The sequence below is a fragment of the Ylistrum balloti genome, unplaced genomic scaffold (assembly GCF_031769215.1).
Source record: "Ylistrum balloti isolate Yb309-2 unplaced genomic scaffold, AGI_CSIRO_Ybal_v1 Utg371040, whole genome shotgun sequence".
In the NCBI taxonomy this organism is placed as follows: Eukaryota; Metazoa; Mollusca; class Bivalvia; order Pectinida; family Pectinidae; genus Ylistrum; species Ylistrum balloti.
This window is the reverse complement of record NW_026782576.1, coordinates 1266219-1292354: the sequence shown is the minus strand read 5'-3', so window position 1 is coordinate 1292354 and position 26136 is coordinate 1266219. Positions and strand designations below refer to the sequence as shown.

At 33.3% G+C, this 26136-nt stretch overlaps 2 protein-coding genes across 2 annotated transcripts; one reads left to right on the top strand and one right to left on the bottom strand.

Annotated features, from left to right (window-relative positions):
* The first annotated feature begins 926 nt into the window (after positions 1–926).
* LOC132560244 (minichromosome maintenance domain-containing protein 2-like) lies at positions 927–18382 on the top strand. The gene is made up of 21 exons (XM_060224906.1): positions 927–1040; positions 1617–1677; positions 2192–2250; positions 3477–3583; positions 3978–4082; positions 4588–4692; positions 6466–6533; positions 8857–8955; positions 9555–9652; positions 10234–10251; positions 11274–11346; positions 11840–11893; positions 12244–12326; positions 12482–12662; positions 13012–13101; positions 14036–14225; positions 14534–14696; positions 15002–15144; positions 16706–16815; positions 17814–17887; positions 18308–18382. The coding sequence occupies exons 1-21, from the start codon at positions 927–929 to the stop codon at positions 18380–18382; spliced, it is 2070 nt and encodes a 689-aa protein (XP_060080889.1).
* LOC132560245 (histone PARylation factor 1-like) lies at positions 18299–25934 on the bottom strand. The gene is made up of 7 exons (XM_060224907.1): positions 25836–25934; positions 25034–25211; positions 23532–23702; positions 22315–22513; positions 21324–21422; positions 20493–20734; positions 18299–19844 (listed from the first exon to the last, which is right to left on the bottom strand). The coding sequence occupies exons 1-7, from the start codon at positions 25932–25934 to the stop codon at positions 19540–19542; spliced, it is 1293 nt and encodes a 430-aa protein (XP_060080890.1). The 3' UTR covers positions 18299–19539.
* Positions 25935–26136: the final 202 nt, after the last annotated feature.

The window sequence follows — 26136 nt, the reverse complement described above, 5'->3', positions numbered from 1 at the left end:
AGTCTTCAAGCTAGCTGTTTCAAACTTATCATATGACATTAAAGCGTGGTTTGTTCAAAACAGCATTTCAGTTAGAAATTTTCAAAGATACTGTTTTCCTGGACTTTTTTCAGCCTTTTAAATAGTCCACATATGATCCTCCCCTAGCTTGTAACATTTTCCCCCAAATTTAACAGGCCTTTAAACAATGGTTTGAATTAGTTTGTGTTTCCTTGAAAAGCATTTTGAGTCAACAATTGTTGACCCTTTGATTATGATAAATTTCAACATTTTAATCATATTCGGAAGTCCCCGCCCTCTGTTTTCAATTGGGCCTATGATTGCAACTTAAGAAGCTTCTACTCTTTAGATGTATGGGATTCAGTTTTCCTGACCAGCATTTTGTTTCTTTTCCACGAGTATTTCACTTTATTTTAATACATATGATTATTTGAGAATTTGGACTCCTAGTGAATCTAAATTAAAAAGATTGTGATGAATTCATGAATCACATGTCTTATTGGAAACAAACTTAAGATATATATTTTTCATCTCCAGATTGATGTTTAATGATAAAATATTGTAGAAATCAGACATTTCCAATATCTTTTAAGTTATGTAATTTTTATCACGGTCTCCATTGTAACAATGTCACAATGCAATCTGTGTGTATGTGACTTTATTTCAATATCAAAACCAATCATCAAAATAGGTTACACATGTAATACACATAAAATATTATATGAGTATATATTCACTGAATAACAAATGAGACATCATGTAAAAATGTTAGCATGGGATAGGCATCAATTAAAATGTGCAATTTACTAGAGTTAAAACTGAACTTATACTCTGCTAAGATTGAAAATATTCATTTATTGAGCAAATGGTAAACATTTTGGGTAATTGAAATGACCATTTTCTTGCAGGTAAGCAAAGCCTATAATATGAACCTTGAAGAAAAACTAGACATTGTTGAGGCAGCGGTGGAATATATGGATATGACCAGTAACTTTGAAAGAGTAAAATTACAGTGTTTGCACTACAACAGGATGGGAAAAGTACAGTGATTTTATCATTTATTCTCCAAAATATTTTTTTTTCTTTCTTTATTAATTTAATATACTTCAACATAACAAAATTATACCATTCATAAACAATATATATAAACATTTCATTAGATTTTGGTTTCTAACAGAACAACAAGTACATCTGTGATAAAGTAATACTGGAGATTTTACTCAGATTTATTGAATTGGATACAGAAAGGAATCATGATTAATTATGATAACAATAGTTAATTTTTGATGTCATCTGTTTAACTTAATTAAAATATAACAATAAGAAAAGATGTATGGCCATGTGTATGTATATTAAGGGTGATAAATGCTGAAGAAATGTCTATTTTTTGATAGAATGAAATAAAATACAAAATTAAGTTTGTAAGGCCTTATTGAATTTCATATTTTGCTGAGTTTCAAAAAATGTAGTGACCACTTTTAGATGTCTTGAGTTGAAAGTTTTCCTGTGATTTTCACCATTTTGAGGTTAATTAGAATGTAAACTTTCATTTCTCTTATGTACAATATATAAATATTGAAGAAATTAGTTTTTCCTGATGAATGTTTTCATTTCAGGAAATGTTTCTGTACACATTTAAAATCCTAGTCAATCTCGGTGATGTCTGTGAATTAAATGGTAGGTTAATTATTTTGTATACATTATACATGAAAGTGAGATAAGATATTACTATTAATAGTAGTATTGCTAGCTGTATCACTAACGTAATAGAATGATGAAAATTCAACATATTTTCAAAAGTCAAAGCAACATTTACCAGCTGAAAACTGGTATCGTTAACAGACCTCAACATACAAAACTATTAAATTCAACTGGTTTCTGACCTATATCTGATCACAGTATCAAATGTCAGTGTAGCTAAATTCAACTGGTTTCTGACCTATATTTGATCGCAGTATCAAATGTCAATGTAGCCAACTGCTCATAAATATTTGAATATTGCCAGATAGGCTGGTGAAACATTTCATGCACATATATTAGATTAAGAAATATGAATTAGATTTTTAGCAATTAATCTTTGTTAGGAATTTTGATGGGTTGGCTAGACAAAACTGGCTGTATTTTCTCTAAAGAGTTTGTCAACTTCAATACTCTTGAGGATCCATGAATTATTTCAAATGATTTTTTCCAGCTAACCTTGGGAATTGTATACTTTCTACACCAGCAATTGCCACCAGCCTTTTTCAGGAGGTAAGATAAGAGAGAAAAACTTTCTCTTCTTTTTTGAAATTGATTAATTGTAGTATTTTTGATAAAATAACCCTCGCTGTTTACAGGGCAATGAACCCAAACATCCAACAAACAAACATATGAATTTTGAGATTGGTCAGAAAAACAAATTGCTGATTTTTACACTTGAATTTTGTTATCACTCTTTGCCGAGAAGTACTGGTGGTTTTTCTGAAATTTGATGTGTTGTTTCTCTTTGGTCCTGAGTTGTATCTGTACAATCTTGAATCTAATCAGGAAAACAAAACAGCCAACCAGTGGCATCTTTGAATTTGAATGAAGTTTATTATCACTTCCGCTATTTCTTCAGAAGTACTGGAAGCATATTTCTGAAATTTGATGTGTCAGTTCCTCTTGATACCTAGTTGTGCCAATTTAATTTTCAGGCTGATCAGGAAAACAAACTGGTTGACAGTGGCCATCTTGTATTTTGAAAGTTGAAGTTTGTTATCGCTATTTCTTGTAAAACAATGCATGGATCTTTTTCTAGTGTCATACATAGCTTCTACTAAGTCCCTTGCTGTGATCTTTTAAAATTGGGAGTGATAAAAAATCTAAGTGGCTGACACTGGACCATCTTGGATTTTGACAATGAAAGTTTGTTTTTACTATTTTTGATCAGCACAGAATCAATATTTTGCATAAGTATAGATTCTTATAGGTCCTGAGATGAGCTCTTTTTAATTTCAGGACTGAAAAAAAAATTGAAATGACTAACATTTGACCATATTTGATTTTGAAATTGAAAGTCTTTCTCAGATTTCATTAGTGGATTTCCATTGGTTTCTATCTGTGCTTTTTGATTTGCTTTTGGGACTTCTCAGAAGATCAAAGTGGCCAGCAGGTGGTTGTCATTGACTATGACAGTTAAAGTTGATACTGCTTTTTCTTTAGAGGAATTTTCAACTTTCATGTAATTATGAGGAAAGTTAGAGGAGTGAAGAGGAAAGAAGGGGAAGATCCAACTTTTAAAGAACGGAGAGGTGCAATGAAAACAATATTTGACTATTAATTGTTGTAAGAAATAAATATTACCTACTGTGATAAATGTTAAATATTTTAAATCATGGGAAAAGAGGGTTTCATTGAGCATATATACAAGTATCAAAACTGGTCACTTCAAAGGAAACTGCTCTTGAAATTACACAATAAATAATTTGTCTTCATAATATGTCCATTATCCACAGGTAATTTTCCAGATGATACAGCTGCTGTCCCTGTTACAAGAAGATGTCACATTGTCCCAGATCTGTGTCATACTGAGGCTGACTTCACTACCAAGCATTCCTCAGCTGTAACTACTTGTAACCTTACCTCATACAATTTACCTTTCAACATAGGAAATAATTATGATGTACAATTTTTTTCATAGTATAAATTATATTTTGACTGAATTGTTAAATGCATTGCCCTCATTACATTGACCAGAAATGCATTTTAATTATATGAATCTATATTAAATTCAAGATGGCCAATGAAATACATTGTAATAATGGGTAAAAAAATCAAAGGAAATGCACAAATGCTTCAGGTCCGAACAACTTCAGTTTTGTGCTTGATTTCTGTTGCTTTATGTACATGTCAAATTGTAGCAATGATCTGATATAATCAGGAAATACTAATTGAAGTAAAAAAAGAAAATTGACAGAATTTCTTTGTATTTGTCCTTTTTTTATGTTGATCAACAGGTATGAAGTGGAGCATGCTAATCAGCTCAGTATGTTCTTCAACAAAACAGTGTTTGTACATCTGACAGGTATTATCCTGGGTGTGACAGCCACATCTAAGTATACGTAAGTTCATATTGTCCTTTATTGTTTTTTCTTCTTCACAAAAAACAGACATTAAAATTCATATTTCTTTTTAGCAAATCCATTATCAAGATTATTAGAAAAAAATAATATCATTTAAAGAAATTATTGTAAAAATGCATACAAATTATAGAGACATTAAACTTGGAGACAAACTTGAGGTAAAAATAAGAAATTGATTATCATTAAGTACATGATTTTAATGTTAGTGTTTGCAAATCAGTTTGTCACATGACAAAAATAAAATAGGATAAAACAATGTAAGGTATTTTATTATGTAAATCTGGTTAGAATAAAGTAAGTTTTCCCCTGTCATACGTACTTTGTTTATTTTGTGATATTTTTTTCTAACATGTACTTTTGATGATATGTATTTGAAAATAATTTTCCAGCATTCAGTAACATCATCAGATTATTTTTATTAGTTTTTTTTGCTACAATTTATGATACTTTAATAGTAAATTAGATTTTTAAACCTGTGTTACAGACAAAGTACACGGTACACTTGTTATGATGAGGAGTGTGAGGGCCAAACTGGCTATCACTTCATCCGTGTCCACATGCCAGGAGCATCTGAGGAACAAACAATCAGGTGAATAACTATATAGATTAGAAGTTAAAATTTTGACAGCTTTTACAATACTTTTTTTGTGATAAATTCCTAAATCTGCATTTTTCTCTGAATCAATGTGTAGGCCTGGTAGATAATAAGCAGCATTGCTATATTGGTTAGTGAAGTTTCATTAATGAACATATCCTCCTGTTCCCACCTTAAATTTGTGAGATGGTTGAATTCAAAACTTTTGCATGGAAAAAAGTTGAATAACTTTCCCCTCACTTTTGTAAAACAAGATGGAAAATTGGTGAAGTTGCAATGAATACTCAAAGAAGGATTAAATGTTAGAGGTCAATATACTGTTTACTAGTAAAGATGCTTACTCAAGCTTATATTTACATTATACATTTTTAGCCCATATTTGGTCTGAAGCATCCTTGGGGAAGAGCGAACCAAGTTGTATAAATATTGGTTCTCTGCCACGTGGGGCAGGAGGAGTGGGGCCCAGTTGGAGAAATAGAGCAAATTCTTTGAAATCCTACTCCATAGGTAGAATTGCTGTGATTTTTTCCAAATTTTGTAAGAAACAACTTTGCATGAACGGAATCAATTTTGTATAGATGTAAGGTCTCAGCTCCCTGGGGCTGGCGGGACAGGGTCCAATATTTGAAATAGAATAAATTCTTTAAAATCCTACTCCTCCTGTAGGAATGAATGGATATTGCCCAAATCTTGTCTGAAGAATTCTTGAGGGAAGCAAAACCAAACTGGTATAAATATTGATTCTACATCCCATGGGGCAGTAGGAGTGGGGTCCAATAGGGGAAATGATTCAATTCTTTAAAATCCTCCTCCTTCTGAAGGAACATTTTGTCCAAATTTGATCTGAATCATGTTAGGGTGAAGGAGAATCAATTTTGTATAGATGTAAGGTCTAAGCTCCCTAAGGCTGGAGGGACTGGGCCCAATAGGCTCCCCCACCCCCCTCCGGGACAGGAGGGGCGAGGCCCAATAGGGGAAAATAGAGCAAGTTTCTTAAAATTCTACTCCTGTAGGAATATTTGGATTTTGCCCAAATTTGGTTTAATAATGCTTTGGTGAAGGGGAATCAATTCGATAAGGGAAATGTATTTGAAAATTTAGATCCCCATCCCATAACCATGTATAGCATTGCTAAACATAAAGAGATAAACACAATTGTGATGTAAGAATTGGCCCTGGGGTCTGGCCCCACGTCTAGTGACTCAGTTTCATGGTAATACTTTTGAAACAGCTGAGATCCCCACCCCTAAACCATATATGGCAATGCTGGGCATCAAGAGATAAACACACCCATAATGTAAGAATATGCCCTTGGATATGGCTCCACCCCTCTGGACTTAATTTTTGGACGATATCTTTGAAACAGTTGAAATCCCTTCCCCTTAATCAGTTTGTATATAGAATTGCTTGGCATCACAAGATAAACACATATACTATGTAAGAATTGATCCTTGGATGTGGCAGAGAAATACAGTAATGATATAAGAATTTCCCCCTTGGCTTTGCACCATCAAAGAGATTAAGTGATTGAGCTTTAATTTGGAAATATTTGAAATACGTAACCTAACCTATAGGCATGTATAAGATTGCATGGCTTTAAGATCCTGGTGAGTGATACAGGTCCTTTGGGCCTCTTGTTGTACTTCTCCAGAGTTAGGGTGATTCAACTTCTACTCTTATTAACTTGCAATTGGTTTGATATCTTTAGCTGAGAAACAGAAACTACAAATGTACAGTATTAAAACTAGTGAATGTTAAAACTTTCAGGAGCGATTTTAAATGTACTTTCTGTTGGAAACCTCTGAAGGAAGTAAAGACTTGTCGCACATTAGCAGGTTAGTATGTCAGAAACGATAAAGCCGAAATGCCTATAACTGTAACATTATTGAAACATTTAAAGATCTAATATTTCAAGTTCCATCAGCTGCAAGTACAATTTTACAAATATCTTATTACAATGTAGTTCCCAAAGGGTCACAATGATCTATTGCGATCATGCTTTGTCCGTTGTGACTGCTATCTTGAAAAACATATTTCAAACTTCTTCTCCAGTTCCACTGGTGCCATTGAGCTAAAAATTGGTTAAGGAATGGTAGCCAACAAAGTGTTTTTATTTATTGACCTTGTCAAAACTTCGATACAGCAGCCAGGGAGGCCATTTTGCAACATGACTGTGCAAACACTTGTTACAGTTACCTACTCCTTACAAAAACTCCCATCTGCATCATGAAAAACAGCTTCTTAGTAAGATTTCATTCACTGCTGAAAGTGTTTGTTGTCAGATGACTGTTAAGACCCAAGGGCCTCTTGTTTAGCATGACTTTAAGAATCTGCTGGTGTAGCATGCTTGGTACATATGTAATACATGCATCTTTAAGATCTTAAAAGAATTGACATCTACTTCATAAAGCACGTTTGTAGTTTTTTGATGCAATATGTTATCAAAGAAATTCATAACTGTTTTCCAATACACACACAAAAGATGGAGGCATACAATCATGTTTGAGGATATTGTTTTGGAAATCATTTTTCAGATACAGTATAGATACAACTCTACTAATAGTTCATTTTGTACATGCTAATAATTAAAGGGCATTGGCCATGATTTTGTTTTTGTTGAATTATATTACATCTTAATCTAAATAGCACTACCACCCAGATGATGCCGCTCAGATATGTCCCGATGCCCTTTTTTAGGCAGTTAAAACTACTTGTTATGCATGAGTGAGCAATATAATGAGGTGATTGGTGTCATCCGGTCATGTGGTACATATGACGTCAAAGTGCTACTTCACCTGACTGCATCTTAGATGTAAACAGCAGTGTAGTAGGCAGCCATTTTTCATATGATCCCAATTTTTAGTATTGCCCTTGATTGAAAGTGAAATATTCTACTTGAACTAAATACTACATATTATTATACAAAAACTTCATCAAATGTGTTATAATTGACAGTGTGCCAGTGTTTGAAATAACATTTGACCCTGCATTAATAAGACTTTTTATTGTTAGCGTCGTACAACACATACATATACAGGTATATATGTGAAAGGTTTTGATCCGTACAGACTAGTTCTCCCGTTTAACCCTTTAAAGATACTTAAGTGGTACTTTGTAACCAACACCATTCAGTCTGTATCTGATAGATTTACAGGTGTCCCAACATATAGATTTATGGCTTGATTAGAAAATATACTTAGTTGTACTCTTACATATTTAAAAAATAAATAAACCCCATCCTACCCTTTACTGTAAATCATTTCTAAATTTACATAAACCACAACAGAATCACACATCTGTGTGATCTAACCACACAAAGTGTGCACAGATATTCTGTCCAGTTTTCCTATCATGCATATACATAGTGCGCAGACATTACATTACATGCTTACCGCACATCTTTGTGCAATCTGACAACTGTGTTTTCCCCAAGAATTCTGGTTTTATATATTGGTCATCGGTTTGATTCTGTGGTGTTCTTAACAAGTGTATATCCTCATGTGGAATGCCATGACACAATAATGTATGTTATGTAACAATTTTCACACTATGAAAAAATCTTGTGAAAAGTAACAATTAAATGTAGTTATTTTAGATGTCGTCTATTATCTCAGACAAGGTCATTCAAGTAACTGCATAAAGCCATGTCCAGTTGTTGTATCCATTTCAAAATAAATGAAAAAAGAAAGAAGTAAAAAACTTTATTTTTTGCTGTCATAAATCATTATGTAAACAATACACTATATATGAAGGTAAGTTTCACATCAAAACTGTTTTGAACATTTGTAAATAAATTGGCATTTCCTGTGTAGTAGAGTCTTACCAATTTTAACTAAATAGAGTATGGCTATTGAAAGAGTAACTCTTTGACGTCATGCATCACATGACCTTGTTTCACATTTAAGCATATTCACCAGACTAAGCTAAAGGAAACGAGTCCAGGTTTTGCAGTTGTTTGTGTGCCTACAGAGACAGGATACCATGGACTACATACATTATTGCATCAATTTAGGCTGAAAAATGGCATCATAAAAAATTGCAGCCAAAACCCTTTAAATTGTTGATGTGTTTAATGTAACACAAACAAAAGCTTTGGAACTTCACAAAAACATTTTCCCAGTAGGAAAATTATTTACATCAAACGCCTTCCATTTAAAGACAGGGTAATAGCAGAGGTTGTTCCCAACACTGTGTTCAGACATCAAAACAGCAGTCTATACAAGTTCCGTGAACAGGCAATCCCCATTTACATCAGAGGCAAGTATACCCAGAAAATCTTGGAATCACTTGTTGTCAGCACTGTGGCTTCCTTATGGAAATTATATTGCATGATAGTATTGAAACCATAAATTTTTGTCAAAATAATTTGGTTAAAATCTGCTCAGATGTTCATGAGAGAAGCGATTTACAGGAAAAGTTGACAGATGCCGGACGGACGGTATTCCTACTGCTCACTTGGCCGTGCGGGCCAGGTGAAGTAAAAAAAGTATGAAGCTCTTTTACTAGTATGTTCTTCTCTGTAAAAGGAGGTGATCTAGCAATGATAAATTAAGAGAAATTTTACTAAAATAGTGAAATATATAGCTGGTGGTTTCTCGCTTAACTTGTTCTCACCGGGGAACATGACATCTTACTTGGAATTACCAAGATTTTCATAGCAGGTATCAGTAACAATGCAAAAGATTCCTATCCTTTAGGAACATCTGGTTTTATTCTCCTTGTACTTTTTCAAAAGTCTCAGTTTAAGTCTTGCTTTGCTTCTTTTTTTCACCCTTGTTTCATCAGGTTTATTTTTTTTTCTGTTTATTAGCCTGTCACTAATTTTTCAGGTAATACATTGTAATTTGGTGTCGTAGGTGATCTGACAAAAGACGTGGAGATTGGAGGGTGCTATGATATAATAGGACTCCTACAGAAAACTCAGCAGGCTGAGAATGATGTCATCGCAATAGAGGTAGTGATATTTGTCTGTTGTTGATGTTACATATTTTACAGATGTTTATTTGTGTCACTGATAAAGAATTTATTGTCTGTCAATTTGACAAACATTAATTTATTTAAGATTTTTTACAGCCCTTTTTTTTTATTTCACACTACACGTACCATATTTTACCAACTAATGTACATGTGACTAATTTCATTAAACATAAACATTCTTTTTCTCTTTCTTTTATGGGAAAATGTATCAAGAAACTGTTATGTTTACTTTGTAAATTAATGGACATGTACTCAGATTTAATTATCAAAAACTGTTCTTTTCCTCTTTCTTTTTACAGAAAAATGTATTAAAGAAAGTGTTTGGTATTCTGTTTTTTGATTGATGTCATACATGATCATACATTCTTATTTATATAAAAAGATATTTTTAAACCATGCATGTATGAAAAAAATTGCTTTATCTAAATCCAAGATTATAGCGTAACAAGCATGCTGAAATAAGACTGCAAAAATTAGAAATTTTGCTATTTATTTTCCGTAAGTATTGATTTTGAGTCACAATATTCATGTAATGCCACTCTTTTATTTTTTTTACAGGCTAATAACATGAAAAAGGTATGTTGCAGAAAAGTGAATAATGTATGGCTGTGTTCCAAGTCTCAATTTAGTGAACAATTTTTACACCTAAACATTCTCATAATTATTATGAAATTCTCATCAGCTCTAATTAAGAAAGCATAAACATATTGAAAGAAGATGTGAATTTTACATGAAAACCATTTCCTTGAACTAATGATAAATGCGTGATATTAGACAATAATTGGTTAAAGGAATATGTTGTTTGAACTGAATTACAGATTATATCAGCCTGATTGGCAAGAGAGAAAATGTCCTGCAGCATTAAATTCCAGGAAGTCCAAAAATTACATTCGGACAAAAGCATGTTAGAATGAAGTTTCTTTAAACAAATGACTTTAACCCACTTCCTTTGTCAAAGGGATCAATTATGTGAAATCTTCAATCATTTTCTGATTAATAACAATTAAGTCTGAGATCATGATCTATATGTTTGGCCAATTGTATGCTGGAATGTCACTAGAGTTGAATGTGTTCAACAATTTCTGTGAGTCTCAGGATCAGAATACTTGACCTGTAAGGTACTTGGATGAACTTTGAAAGTTGCATGAATAAAACCTTGTAACAAAGTCATCACTTTAATATGTAATTTCATAACAAGATCTCCTTGGAAGAGATCCTGCATTCCATACCTAATGTACATTTTGAAGTTCCAATTTTCAAACAAATGAGCAATTTGGTATGTTCTGTTGTAATGAAATGAGATAGTAAAGTAGAATTTATAGAAATACATGGACTTATAGGATTTAAAGGAACATTTTTATGTATACACAATGTATGTTTTTCTTTGAATAATCAGTGTTCATTATATTTTAAATATAGGAACATTTACATATTGCTTTCTAAGTTTACTAGAAAGATTCAAAACAACTCAAAATGATCAGATGTTGAAAACATTTTAATTGTTGGTCATACACACTATTGAGCTAATATTACATTTCAGTGTTATATTAGATAGGTAAACATGTATTGTGGTGAAATTGATCGAAGATTTTTCACAGATAAACATTATGGAAATGTGTCCAGCTATCAGATCAGCAGGTCTTCCTGATGTGATCTACAAATTATATCAAGGTAATATGATGTTCTGATAGAGTAATCATATAGCACAGAAACATCAACAGAAAATAAAGAGGTAGCATATGCTTTCTTTTCTGTGATGAAAAAGTATAATATGATATATAGTAGAATTTATGTACCTGCTTTTAAATTAATGATAGTAACTTCATAAATTTGTTTTAACATTTTATATAAATTTGTTTTAACATTTTATATAATATTGTTTTAACATTTTATATAATATTGTTTTAACATTTTATATAATATTGTTTTAACATTTTATATAATATTGTTTTAACATTTTATATAATATTGTTTTAACATTTTATATAATATTGTTTTAACATTTTATATAATATTGTTTTAACATTTTATATAATATTTTTTATCACATTTTGGTTCTTGATTTATTTTAACTTCATTCCTTGTGAAAAATCAAGAATATTTATATTATTAAATTTATTTGAATGTGATTTGAACTTATTCCAAATGTTTGTTTCTTTCACAGACAGGAAGAACTCCCCATGGAGCTTTGTACTGAGTCTGGCTTTTTTCTTTGGGGGTTTGTTACTACAGTCTATAACTAGAGTATAAATTTTATTTTACAACCATTATAAATCACTCTTGTTGACCAAGATGGAAGTGCAAGGGTCTTCCTGTAGGATTTCCCTGGGAAAATCAAGGTGGTCGGACAGGTTATTCAATACCTTTCCATGTCCAATTGGAAAATGGAACTCTCACAGTTGCACTAAGGTGATGTGAAGTGTGTTAACCATGCACTATACCACCCGATCACCCTAGTCAATATCATATACAACACATAATTGGTTAAATATTAATTTTACTTACAAATATTGATTTGTCTATAAAATATATATGATCATATGCTCTTTTGAAAATCCCCAATTACAGGAAATGTCAGTCCTTGTGGTACATACCTAAAACTGAAGATGTCCCTGCTGCTCAGCCTGATGTCTCTTCCTCCAACACACAAAGTAAGTTCAGAACTCATTAGCATCAGGTGACATTATATACCTGTGGAACATATGCCAGTCATACTGGTACATCAATATGAGACTCCAGGATACACAAAATATTCTGTTGTTTAATGTCTTGTTTTGACTTGCTGAATAGCATTTCACCTTCACAGGTCAAGTTCCCATTCAGACCTTTGCATGTACTGGCCATTGGTCAAGACACATCCATTCTGAACCAGCTGATGTCCTATGCACAATGCTTCTCCAACAGAACTTGTGTTTACACCTCTGTCAACCACCTTGCTGGCAAGGTGTCCAAAGACAAGTATGCAAGCTCTCAGTACTTTGTGGAAGGTAAAATCTGTTTAATTTGGTGAAGAAGTATCTTTTTTTCCTCTAATATTTTGGTGCTAGAAATACATGTCTAAAATTGTCTAATGAACAGCAAGCTGAATTAAAGTTAAAGTTACTTGAAGCTTGAATCATATTCAATTCCGATTATGTCAACATAATTCATCTATGTGTTGTATATATGGTGTTCTAAATACCCGTCTTGTTTTCTTCAAACATTTTTATTGAAAATTATGTGAATTTTATGTGCTGGTACGACTGGCACTGCTTTTCCCAGAATAAGTTGGCAAATATCTTCAGCATGATCATTAACTGTTCTTTCTTATCCTAATTCTTTTCGCATTTTCTTCAGGTGGACCTCTTTTGTATGGAAAAAATGGAGTGTGCCATCTTGGTGACATGTGCCGGTTCAAGAAAAGCATATGTGAACAAATACAAACAAGTATACCAAACAAATCAGTTTATATTAGAGCGGATATATATATATATTTCACTTTCTTTAAACAGCAGGAGTTTTTACCATGATCACTTTTACATCGTATTTTAAATACACCAGTAAATAAACTTTATTTTACAACAGTTGTGAAACAAGTTATCCAACTTATACAGATCATGCTTGTTGGCCAGATTAAAGCATGTGAGGGGTCTTACAGTGGAAAGAAAGTAGAGTACCCAGGGAAAACCTATATGGTTGGGCAGGTTGCACTTTACCATTTCACATCTGATTGAGTTGTCTCTCTGAAAGGCAAGTGCATTACCATTTCACCACCCAACCACCATATCATGGTTTGGTTCTTGTTAGGACTTACATACTAAACGTAATTGTATTTTATGAGAGAATGTTGCGTTTCACATCCAAAAGTGTACACTACTAATTTCTACTCGACTTTGACCTAAAGTACAGAGATAACCTAGTTTCTTGCTAAATAAGTCATGATCACCTATGGATTTCTCTTTGTTAAAGTGCAGTGTAGCATAAAGAAAAGGGGTAAACAAAACATTTAGTAATGCTGTCTTGTCCATATCTACACTTCTTGTCACTGAACTTCATACTTGAGGCAGGGGATCATCTTGGTGAGGTGGTGTGTCATGTATTAAAAGTAGGTCACTCTGGCCTATATTTTGACCTTTGACCTACTTGAAATAAAAAGTTGTCCGAGCTGTATCTCCTATACTACACAGAATGGAACATATACTTTGGGCATTGGTTCTCTTACAGTGAATTCTTGGGAAGTAATTTCACATTTGGTTTGGGGAAGGGTCTGTAATTTGCCAAGTTATCTTTTTTCATTTAATACCTTAATTGCATGATACTTTCACAACTATAAAAAAGACAATTGGATAGTGAATTCACAAATAAATTTGATTATTTGAAGCTTTGAGTAATGGGAAAGTAACAATTGACATAGCAAGCAAGTACACTGGAGGCTTACCTCAGAAGATGGAGCAGGAATTAGGATGTCTAGTGTGGGCTTACACAGATCCAGTCACGGACAAAAAACCTCAGCATTTTGATGACATTTTCATGGGTTGTGAGACAGGCAACATGGCTAAACCGTTGTTGGAGTAAGTCATTTGCATAAAAATCATTTCTCACCTTCATTATTTGCACTACAGATTCAACAACTTTCCTAAATTAATTTTCACTAAATCAACACATTTTGGTTAAATGGAAAATGTGTAAAGCTTTTTCTATGTTGTCTAGATAAATACTCTAATTTAACAGATTATAGTTGATGTTATTTCTGCTTTCAATTTGAACTTAAGATGAGAAAACCTAGATGTATAGTCTACATCTGTATCGTTTTTTTACCTACAATATTCAGTGAAGTTGAATGTATATGTTATGTGTATCTATCTCCCTTTTCTGACAGTGTTTTCAGTCTGCTCCAATTTGTGGACAGCGGAGACAGTATTACAAGGGAGGAGGTAGCAGTGAGGTGTGCTGACCAGCATCTATTGTCGTGCTTAAAAATGGACACTTCAGGGCAGACCCAATCTAGTGAACCTCCCATCAGTGATCAGGACTTCAAACAAGTACATGTCACATTTTTGGTATTTTCAAATATATGTGAATCAAAGATGGATATATTGTCACAAAATTTCTACAGTTTATTAAACTTATTGAGCCATTTTATTCAATCAACTACTAATCTGGTTGTCATGAACTTTATATTTGTAGAAAGAATTTATTACATGACAAGTATTTGTTGTCCTATTCCTACTGACTGTGATAAATGTGGCTGACCTTACTATCTTGCATAGGCTTATTGTCAGATAAATACAGTTACTATACTATATGTATTTATAATATATTTATCAAAAAGTATTTTTCATTTCAGTTCTTATGGCTAGCATATGCAGGTCAGCCTACGACAAGTCCAGAAGCTGACAGCCTAATCAACAAGTACTATGTAGCTAGCAGGAAAGCCCGCTCCTCCAGTAGCTGTGTACCTAGCATCCCGGTAACAGCACTTCAAACTATGTAAGACTCTAATTGTGTAGCATTTACTCCCAACAATGGAATAACAAATCTCATTTCAGACTGTATTTCAGTCGAAGCATATACTCAATTCCTGGACTCCAGCTTTGATATGTTAAAGGGTACCACCTATATAATTTATGATAAACATTCGGTCAGTTCCAATAGTTGGGTAGTTTGAACATGCGACTTTTTCAATAAAAACAATAATTTTTCTGTAACCCATGTGCCCACTTTGGATATTTAATATTATTAAGATGAAGATATATACTTTGACACATTGTACTCTAAGTCCTTATTGTGAACTAGTCCGACGTGACATGGACATCAACGTGAACACAACTCAGCACATGTACTGCATGCTGATTGCGTTTCCCACACCTGTTTATGACACTTCCCTTTGGCTTTCTTTCTATCTGTCTCTCTCTGTCCTGACACTCTACTGCTGGATGTCGGCGCGACCGGTCCAGCAAATCGCCTATATATCCATTATATGTACCACAACATATAGTGCAGGTCCAGTGAAAGCCTGGTTTTTGTCTTGGTATATATTAAAAAATGAACCAATGAACTTTTGGCCTCCGAGTGATATTTCATTAGACAGCCCGGTGATATTTCTGTTTAGTGATAGATCAAACCCTTTCTATTTTCTTATTTCACCTACAATTCAAAGTGTTTGAACATTGCAAGATAACAAATACATAACTACTGAGAGGCATAAACATTGCAATAATCGCTTCATGTGTTCACTATTCACATTGAACTTAAACACTGTGGGTAGCAGGCTGTAAATGACCATAATAAGCAATTGATAGCATCAAATTATACACATACATGCCACTTAATTAGCATTGATTTAGTGTGATTTCTTTTACATCTTGCCACACACCAGCTGACACAACTTGTGGCCCCAACTCTGTCTTACAAATGATCGGTATATATATACTGCCCACTGGATGTCAGCATGAGTATTGTCGAAGAGCAACATTGTTTCACTTGACTTCTCATTTTGATAAGATAATCACATCAATACTATCTCAATAATTGTAAGATTCATCAAGATTTTAACAAACATTGATCGATAGTCATATCAAGTTTCAATCCACACTCTGCATACCAATATGTCAATGATATTTTCTGCCAAATGTGCTTTTTCACAGACTTGTTTCTTCGTCATGCTAGTGTTCGACAAGTTGAAGAACAAAATGAAATCTGTGATTACTTAGCAGTCAATATTGCAGTACAGTATAACAAAAATTTGTTCTCCAAGAAAATGCTATTACTGACCGTTAGTTTCGTGCCTCGCTAGGACACTTACAGACACTTTGTCGTGATGTTAGGTAAAGTCAACCTTGATAGTTCAAACCTTTTATTAATTTTCAGAAGCATAATTTGAAATGGGTTAACAATATTTGATTTATTTTGTCTGAACTGACTGAAGGTTTACCATACTTAAGTATCTACATCAGCTGAGTAGTTTAAAATTTAATAGGGTTCCACTGTACTCTCACATATCAGAAGTATATTTTTTCTGGAGGCCTTGAATCAGAAAAATTTTGTATAGTTGCAGTTTAGCTATTGGTCACACCAAACTGAGTCTGCGGTCAGTAGTCACAGAAGAGGATGCACTTATGGCCATCAAGCTTTATGAAGAATCATTAACTGCAAGGTTTGGTAAGTTGGTATAAATGTGTTATGCTATCATCAAACATATCCAAAGTTAATGATAAATTTGCACCAAGTCCCTCATGAATTTAATAGATGATGCATGTAATATAGTAGACTCCAAAAAAGCCATGATAAAAATACATTGAAAGGAGAATAGGAGGGACCATACAATTTGTACTACAACTGAACACATTTATTTTGATGTATATACATAATCGTAGCAAAAAACTGGTAATGGACGCTGAGAAAGTCCTATATTTTCACATGTGTGGATCTGGAGTACATGTATCAGGTTTCAGAAATTCTACTTATCTAACAAGAGTACCTCGGAGCAGAACAATATACACCCGTCCCATACCAAAGAAATATTCATGATTTGTCGTATCAAAAAGAATACAGATATGTAAATGGTAATAATAATACAAAATGTCAAGAGGAAAAAAAGTGCTATATATATATTATTTAATCAAAATGTTATTCACAAGAGTCCAATCTCAGGATAAAATAATGAAAAAAAGATCCCCCCACCCCCACCCCCACCAAACTCCTACCAAGTTTCAGAGAAATTTGTGAAAACGTAAGAATGAGATATCCATACAAAATTTAAATGCAAACATAACGAAGGGAAATAACTCCTAAAATAATTGTTGAATCAAACTACTGTGAAGGAAAGCACCATTGATTTTAGCCTATCAAGTTTGAAAGAAATCAGTTGAAATCTGAATATGATCTTCACATGTCATGGTGATTAAGTCTACAAAGTTTGAAAAAGATCTGTTTTGAAAACTGTGGGAGACGATCTCTTAACAAATATGTTCATGATGGCCGCTCGGATGGTAAATAACATACCATAATACGCTGTCTAAATATTTAAGTGGCATATAAAAAGTGAGTTCTACTGCATATTGTGCAAATACCAGTCATCTCATACCAACTGTTATGAAAACATCTACCTCTTTGCAACAGTAAGATAATACTTCTACTAAATCAATGTTAATTTTCAGGTTATTCAGTTTTGAGTGTTCAGCCATCTCCTCACATACCAGTCAGTCAAACCACTGATTTCCTTGGATGCCAGGTAAATAATCAAACCCAATTTGCAGAAGTTTTGTGAAGTCATAATTTGCATCTTCTATAATCTGAATTCAAGGTTTATTACCATAAAAGCCAGGTCAAGTTTGTTAACCAAAATTTTTCGCCCATTATTTACAGTTATGGCCCTTGGTACGTTTGCAAAATAGGTTTCTGATCGATAACTCGTGAATTTTTTTACAGATTAATTGGAAACTTCACATGAAGGTTTAATACCATAAAAGCCAGGTCAAGTTCAATAACCAAAACTAGAAAATAAAATTATCCGCCTGAAATTCATCCAGTTATGGTTGCTCAACTTAGGACTGGCGTATTTTGTAATGCTTGCTTTTAAATAACTTTTTAAGTACATAAAATAAAGCATGACTTCTTCATCAGTTTCAGTTTTTATCTCTTTCTCTTTCAGAATGATAGACAAATGAAAGAATTCTACAAGACCCTAGTATGCTTCTGTACAGCACAATCTTGCGTAGAGGAGTGATGATGTCACAAACTATTGCTCAGATACTAACTGCAACATCATCATCCAAGACTTTCACAAAATCCATATCGAAATCATTCTTTCCTAATACTTGCTCTGATATTGAAGATTTTTTCTACTTGTCAAAATTCAAGAAATACTCTGTGTGTGTAGTGATAGTTGCATCGCCACAACATGGAGTGTGATATAACATACAACTTTAATACAGGTGTACTAAGTTCAGACCATTTCCGTGCTAAATTTTATTATAGAAAATCTTCTGTTTTTGTTGATATTTTAAGGAATCTGATTTCACTGTTACAAGACATTACCATTTGTAGTATAAACCATAATATCTGCTGAAAGCAAAACTTCCTATATGTATTGACCTGTCTGGAACATACCTTGTGATAAATAATGACTGTGATATTCAGTTTAATTATGTGGATTAAATTTCAGTATGAAACTCATGTTTTCTAGAATGCTCTGTGCATTTTCTATGGAAATAAAAAAGAAGTATACTGTTTAACATATATGTTTCTATTTTTGCAATTGTTTGTAAGAGTGAGATATCTTCACATGTATGCTCACATATTCTTTGAAGTAAAGCATCAGTTCCACACTGGTTGTCAAGGTGTACAAAGAAGATCTTATAATTGTTTGTAAGAGTGAGATATCTACACATGTATGCTCACATATTCTTTGAAGTAAAGCATCAGTTCCACACTGGTTGTCAAGGTGTACAAAAAAGATCTGAACTCATACAAGAACAATTATCCATCAATATATCCAACCTCCTAAAATTGAAATGGATATAAATATCCAAGATGTATACAGCACTGTAAGAATAATTGCATTTAAACCAGTTTGTGAGGTATCAATGCCATTCCAGTTTGTATAGTAGTTAGAAATCTGCATCTATTCCAGTTCACTGAGATTTGCACTGCGACTCCTACGTTTGTATAGTAGTTAGAAATCTGCATCTATTCCAGTTCACTGAGATTTGCACTGCGACTCCTACGTTTGTATAGTAGTTAAAAATCTGCATCTATTCCAGTTCACTGAGATTTGCACTGCGACTCCTACGTTTGTATAGTAGTTAGAAATCTGCATCTATTCCAGTTCACTGAGATTTGCACTGCGACTCCTACGTTTGTATAGTAGTTAGAAATCTGCATCTATTCCAGTTCACTGAGATTTGCACTGCGACTCCTACGTTTGAGATGAGCCTCTATAATCTGTGAATACTCGTGTCGGCCCAGTAACTGGTAGGCAAGAGGAAGAAGATGTGAAATAATTGTGTGCAGGGGCTCACCCCCGTAACTAAACAAATCCAGTCCTAATTCCAAACCTTCACCATAATCACACTCATCATTAGCAAACTGTACCAATGTCACAAGCTCCTGAATTGCCTCCATCTTTTTATCTCGGTCACTCTCACTCTTTGCTTCCACAACTGCTTTGAACATTTTCTTCAGGTCAGCTGCAATACAACAATTTATTCTGCATCAGAAATAGAAAATATAATGCATATTATATGAATTTATAAATGAATGTCACATATTCATATTTCAAAGAAAATTCAAGAAACAAAATTGAATCATGGTGTTGAAAATTTTTTTTATGGTCAGGTGTAACGAAAATTGTGGTAGAATGTATACCGCTGAAATTTCACAAAACTATCAACATCATGATCAAATCTTCTTCGGGATATTTCTTTACTGCAGTAACAATTCAGGCTACTCTAGTAAAATGTTGCCATGGCTCCAAAATAAAATGCTTCTATCCCTGATTCATGGTACATTTAAGAGGTCCTATACAAAACATGGAAACATAGGGTGGGGTATAAATATTAATGAAACTGCCATGATTAGACTGGTATCTTTCTGGTATCCTTTACAAATTTGCACTGAACACAAACAACTTCTTTCATTTATTATTAGAAGGCAAGGCCTACAATCTCAAATGAGTGCATATACCATGCAAAATAACAAAAAAGTTTCCAAAACTAAGAATTTTTATTTCTTATATTCTAATTAGCTGACATATGAACTAAAACTAAAAACTTGATGGGTCACCCTAATTAAAAGTTACAAGAAAGAATTTCTGTTACATCACATTGTCACTTTACCTGGCTCCTCTGGAACTTCTCGATATCCAACCTCATTTTCATCCAGTGGTACGACCATCCCAGCACCATGAAATGTTTTGCACACAACCTTCTTATCCCGGTCTTTCATACTTTTGGTTTTCATGTCCAGGGAATATTTTTTACTGTTAGCAAAGTCTTTCAAATCCTCCTGAAAGCTCTGCAATTTCTTCTTCTTAACTGCATCAAAGTTCTTTGATTTAAGGCATTCATCAAGTGTTAATCTGAAACAGGAAATTAAAGATCAGTCTAAAAACATACTGTATACCAAGATATTTTAGCCCAACATTATTTTCACCTTTGTACCGTTATACAAAAATTAACCTCTTGTTCCTTTTGCCATCTGAGGTTTACATGAAAGGGTTCTACAAGTTAACCATTTTTTGCCATCTTAAATTCAGCCTCGCTCTTCATGATGAAATGGGCAAAAATGTTCCTGTTTACAGTATCTGATGTTTAATGTAATAGGAATGATGAATATTAAACATATTTAATTCACATTTATCATGTAAATGGATTAAGTAATTATGTTATGCAATTGTTTTGACATTTCGTAAACTTGCCCATTATGGTGATGAATCTTTGTTTATCTATATACAGTACTTGGAATAAGTTCAAGTTTAAAAAATGCCCAACTATGGTGCATACCGTAATTTTCTCCAAAGATTTACAAACATTCTTTCATAAGCACCCAAGAAAAAGCAATAACAAGAATTGTTTACGGAGACGGACTTCAGATAAAACCTGCTTTGAAAAATTCAATATCTGAGAATGACAGACTAAACAATCTCTTTCACTTTGACTTATAATTACTTAATAGCAGCAAAAATGTTGTCGCCTTTTGGGGAAATGATGCATGAATCAGCAGTCTTGTTAGATCCAACAAATACTGGCAGCTCAGCTGGATCATCCCTGTAAGCAATTCAAAAACAGTGTTATTTACAATCCTACTTAAAAAATAAGACATGAATATTAAAAGCATATCATTCAATTACATGAAAAAATAAATATAAAAAAAATCCAACCATATGCAGATATGTACCAACATAATCATAGCCAAGCTTTACAGTTAAACGGATAATTCTTGAAAAACTACAACTTTGTATTTTTGTAACCAAAACCTTAAAACTTTACATCATTATAATTAGACTTAGTAAGATACACACCAGGTTTATGTTGCTCACCTGTTTAGCCACTTATTCATAAGACCTTTTTTGCATTTTTGTATAATATCAGAACCATATCTTGACCATTCTGATGAAGTTGTTTAATAATTAAGACCCAGAGATCTTGAAAGTGAATTAAGGTTATTTATTTCAAATTCTAAAAATAATTAATGGTATTCAAACTTGACAATCATTCATTTTAGTTAAATGAGCCTCTTGCTTATTAAAAAGGAATTATTCAAAGATCAAAACTCATTTGACCCCGGTGACCCGGAATAAACTTGACAGTTCTTCCTCTCAGCATGCTACTTGCTAAAATCAAACTCCTGTGCTTCTTGAATATTCAGAAGATGTTTTAAAGACATCAAAACACTTGACAGCTGTGACCTTAGAAAAAAATCAAGGTTTCTATTTTAACATGCTACTGGCTCAATATCATGCTTACAGGCATCTTAATTATCAAAGATGTTGTCCATGTCTGTTTTATTCTGATTTATGTTACCAATGTAATTAATTTAAAAAGAGTCACATCTATGCACATGGATAATTGAGAATGACTGTAGCTTTAGTGCTTCACAGAGAATTGATGTAAGCTGAAACTGTCCATATCAAGGCATCCATTCACATCTAATTATTACCTGAAGTATCCCAGATGATACATATTCTTATCATCAGATTTCACTATTGTTTGAAACTCTGGAGGGTCATAATAGTATCGCCAGTGTAACAGGAAGTTTGGACGTTTTCCTCCTCTGTTCTTTTTCACACCTTTATGTTTACCGGCTAAGATATCATAAGGTCCTACCAACTGGAATCCAAAGTCTTTACTCATTGCATCTGTGGAAAGATCAAACTGAATTTACTATACACTGTGATCATTACTGCATAATATGACGATTTTATTCTATTTCTGATACAAAATACACAATAGTTTTGAAGATCCTGTGTTAAATATGACTGCTCCAGAGATGCTCTGAAATCTGTTGGGAAGGTAATTGGTCTAAGTCAAAATACAGGTGGCATCAAATTTGTCTGAAACACTCCAAGATGTACCTACACAAATTTTAAAGATTTCTTGACTAATGCAAGGATGTCTTTAAAAGAAAGATGCATGTAAACAGATGATATCTTATGATTAATACATTTTATTGTATTACGTTAAAACATTTTCAATCCCTGGGTATGTGGCACAACTGGTCTTTATTTGTTATGTACTGATTAAGTTAAGATTATCTTAAATGTCTGTAAGACATAAATGTCCCTGTGGCTAAGGCATTGAACTTGGACCCCTAAAACAACAATGGCCAAGGTATACTCATACTTGAACTTAACATTAAGTTTGACCAAATTCCATGAAAAAATTAATTGTGTCTAAGTGTCTAAATTTAATCAGTTGATGATTTTCTATATATAGCAAGGTTGACCTTGGGCCTCTGAAATGCAACAATGTCCAAATTATACTCATACTTGATCTTTGTATAAAGTCTGACCAAAATCCATGAAAGAATGAAGTTGCCAAGTGTTGACCAAATTCCATGAAAGAATGAAGTTGCTAAGTGTTTAAATTGAATCAGTTGGTGATTTTCTTAACATTACATGGGTGACCTTGGGCTTGACCCCCTGAAATGCAATCATGTTCAAAGTATTCTCATAACTGACCTTTGTATAAAGTTTGACCAAAATCTGTCACAAAGAATGAAGTTGCAAGGTGCTTATATTGAATCAGGATAGGACATAACAGAACATACATGGGCAACACTACATGCCCCAAAATTATATGATGGGGACATAAAAATAATTATTGTTACATATCAAATGATCATTCTGAATGTATAGCATAAAAATAGTTTTTCACCTTCAGGATGTTTGCTGTTTTTACTTTTACAAAATTCCCAGAAATCATAAAAGTCATGTGGCATTTCCACTAAAAACTTCCTCTTGATGTTTTCTTTGACATCCTCAGGAGAGGAAGGTTGGTCATCATCTTCATTGGGACTTTCTTCATCATCTTCTTTTGGACTTTCATCTACAATGTAATTTGCCACAAAATATTCAAAGTTTCAAACTGTGTGTATGCGTACCTATTGATAAGGGATACTGAAAACGAGAGGGCCATGGCCCTGACCAGTCATCTGACAATAAATCAATGGATGAACAAAACACAGAATTTGCAGATGGTGGTCTGACAAATCTGATGAATTCTCACAATCACATTTCAGACCACATTTGGTATAAATCTATTCAAGCATTAAGGAAGAAGAGTGTTATGAAGCAAAATCAATGACTAGCTTTCCCATTTGAGGCCCAGCCCCCTGGTCCCTAGGGGTCAAATCAATTTCCCGAATTTAATAGTCGATAACCAACCTGCAATAATGTTTCAGATCAAATTTGGTTGAAATCTACCAAGGCATTAAAAAGGAAGAGCGTTTTGAAGCAATATATTGCCTAATTTCCTCTTCTGAGCCTCCAGTCTGTAGGGGTCGAATCAAATTTCTGAATTTAAGAAATAACTGCCTACCCTAACCAATGAATAAGGTCAAAGCTTGAAGAAAACCACTCAGGCAGAAAGGAGGAGTAGGATATTAAAGATAATTTCAGCACCTCAGGTGCAGGTTGAATCAAAATTCTGAATTTAACAAAATATTACCTTTACCAAATGGGGCATCAGACCAAATTTAGTTGAAAGTATGAAAGAGGAGTAGGGTTTTAAGGAAAAATGGCGAGAGAAAGTATGATGGCTACAGGTCACCTAATTATCACTCAATAAGGTCAATCTTCATATTGACATTGACAATGATGTGGATAGCAGGTTGTAAATGACCATCATGAGTTATTGATACAAATATACCAACAAATCATAATTTCCTTATTAGCATAGATTTAGCATAGTTCTTTCATATCTTTGATTGTGCTTGTGTCAGCTGACACAATTTGAAGTCCCAGCTCTGTATTATGAACGATCAGTGATGGAGCAGAGATTGTTGGGAGCTGTATTGTCAATAAGCATGAGTGTTTCACTACACATTTTAATGAGACAATCATGCAAAGGTTATCTATATGAGATCATTTTAATAAGCATTAATCTGTAGCCATAAGTCTCAATTCACACTCTGCATGCTGCTATGTCAACACTTATGTTCCTCCAATACAAAAGCAGACTGTGTGATTTTTTGGCTCTAAGTTTCCTTAGTCAATGTGATATCCAATGTGATGAAGAACAGATCAAACTCTTAACAGTCAATCAAAATGTCAATGTTTCAAAAATTAATCATATTATAATTTACATGTCAAAAAGGTCAAAACTATTACATTAAAATTGAATGCAAATCTTTTGACTGGAAAGAAATTGGTTACTACCTAGAAATCCAGCAGCTCCAGATGAAGTACTCCTACTTGGTCCTTCATCAGAATCCTTTTCTCCATCTTTTTCATTAGGTTTCTTTTTGCCAAAGAAGTCTGATATTGTTGTTAATTTTTGTTTAGGTTCCTCTACCACAATTTTCTTTTTTTTCTTTGCTGGCTGTTCATCGTCATCCTGAAGTAACAACAAAATTATATTACTTGAACATGATTCATAAATTGGGGGAGAGGTGAGCTTAAATGAGGTGTTGGAATTTCAATGCATTACCAAAGATCAATTCAATCTAACAACGATTCGACAATGTACTTATTAAACCAATTAAAATAATATTTAAATCGTATGTTTACAAACAAGTATACAACAGAAAAAGGGCGTTTTACAGGCGAATATATATCTCGATAGTATGTTTTAATGTCATTCCTATTCAAAGACGGGTTTGTGTGATATCTGTGCACTGTGGAAATCCAGAAAGACATGCTAAATGCTACCCTTCATTTCAGGTGAGTAAATTTGAAGTTGAATCTGTAGATATTTGGGGGTGGGGTGTACTGTCACACTGAACATTTTCTTGATAGACTCAAAAAGTTTAAAAACATTCTAATACATTTATATATAGTTCTTATAACATAGTAGAAATCATATATCCATTATTCCTTGAGCCGAGTCTGAAATGCGACTGAATTCAGCCATCTTTTTACAAGGCGGGAAATCTAAAAAAATATTTAATTTCATTTTTGAACAGCTGATCACTTATATCACGATGATTTTGTGTTGTTAGTGTCGTTATTCTTCTTATACCTCGTGTGCCTTCTGTTTTGGGTGACCATAATCCTTTAAATGCTGTTCATTTTTCCTGTAGCATTTCGCTCCGTATTTGCATTGCTGTTTTGACGCCATTTCTATGTATAGCTACCTCCACGTTGAAGAGTTATCTATAGGGAGCGTTTTCGTGTGTTAAAATATTACACTATCATTCGTCACCATTTGTGATATATTTCCGTATTATTAATTTCACACATAAAGTTTATCCATAAATATTCCTTTGCAAAAGGAAAAATATCAAACAAGTATTAGCGTTTCAATTTTGTTTAATAGTAAA

Bases quoted from the DNA above. Each gene is read 5' to 3' on its own strand.
- LOC132560244 (XM_060224906.1), top strand. From the start codon at position 927: ATGAACCTTGAAGAAAAACTAGACATTGTTGAGGCAGCGGTGGAATAT. The intron at 8,956-9,554 runs GCAAGTATACCC...TTGGTGTCGTAG, and splicing joins AATCCCCATTTACATCAGAG to GTGATCTGACAAAAGACGTG. The intron at 14,226-14,533 runs GTAAGTCATTTG...CTTTTCTGACAG, and splicing joins ATGGCTAAACCGTTGTTGGA to TGTTTTCAGTCTGCTCCAAT.
- LOC132560245 (XM_060224907.1), bottom strand. From the start codon at position 25,934: ATGGCGTCAAAACAGCAATGCAAATACGGAGCGAAATGCTACAGGAAA. The intron at 25,212-25,835 runs GTATAAGAAGAA...TTGTTACTTCAG, and splicing joins CAAAACAGAAGGCACACGAG to GATGACGATGAACAGCCAGC. The intron at 22,514-23,531 runs GTGAAAAACTAT...ATCTTTCCACAG, and splicing joins AAACAGCAAACATCCTGAAG to ATGCAATGAGTAAAGACTTT.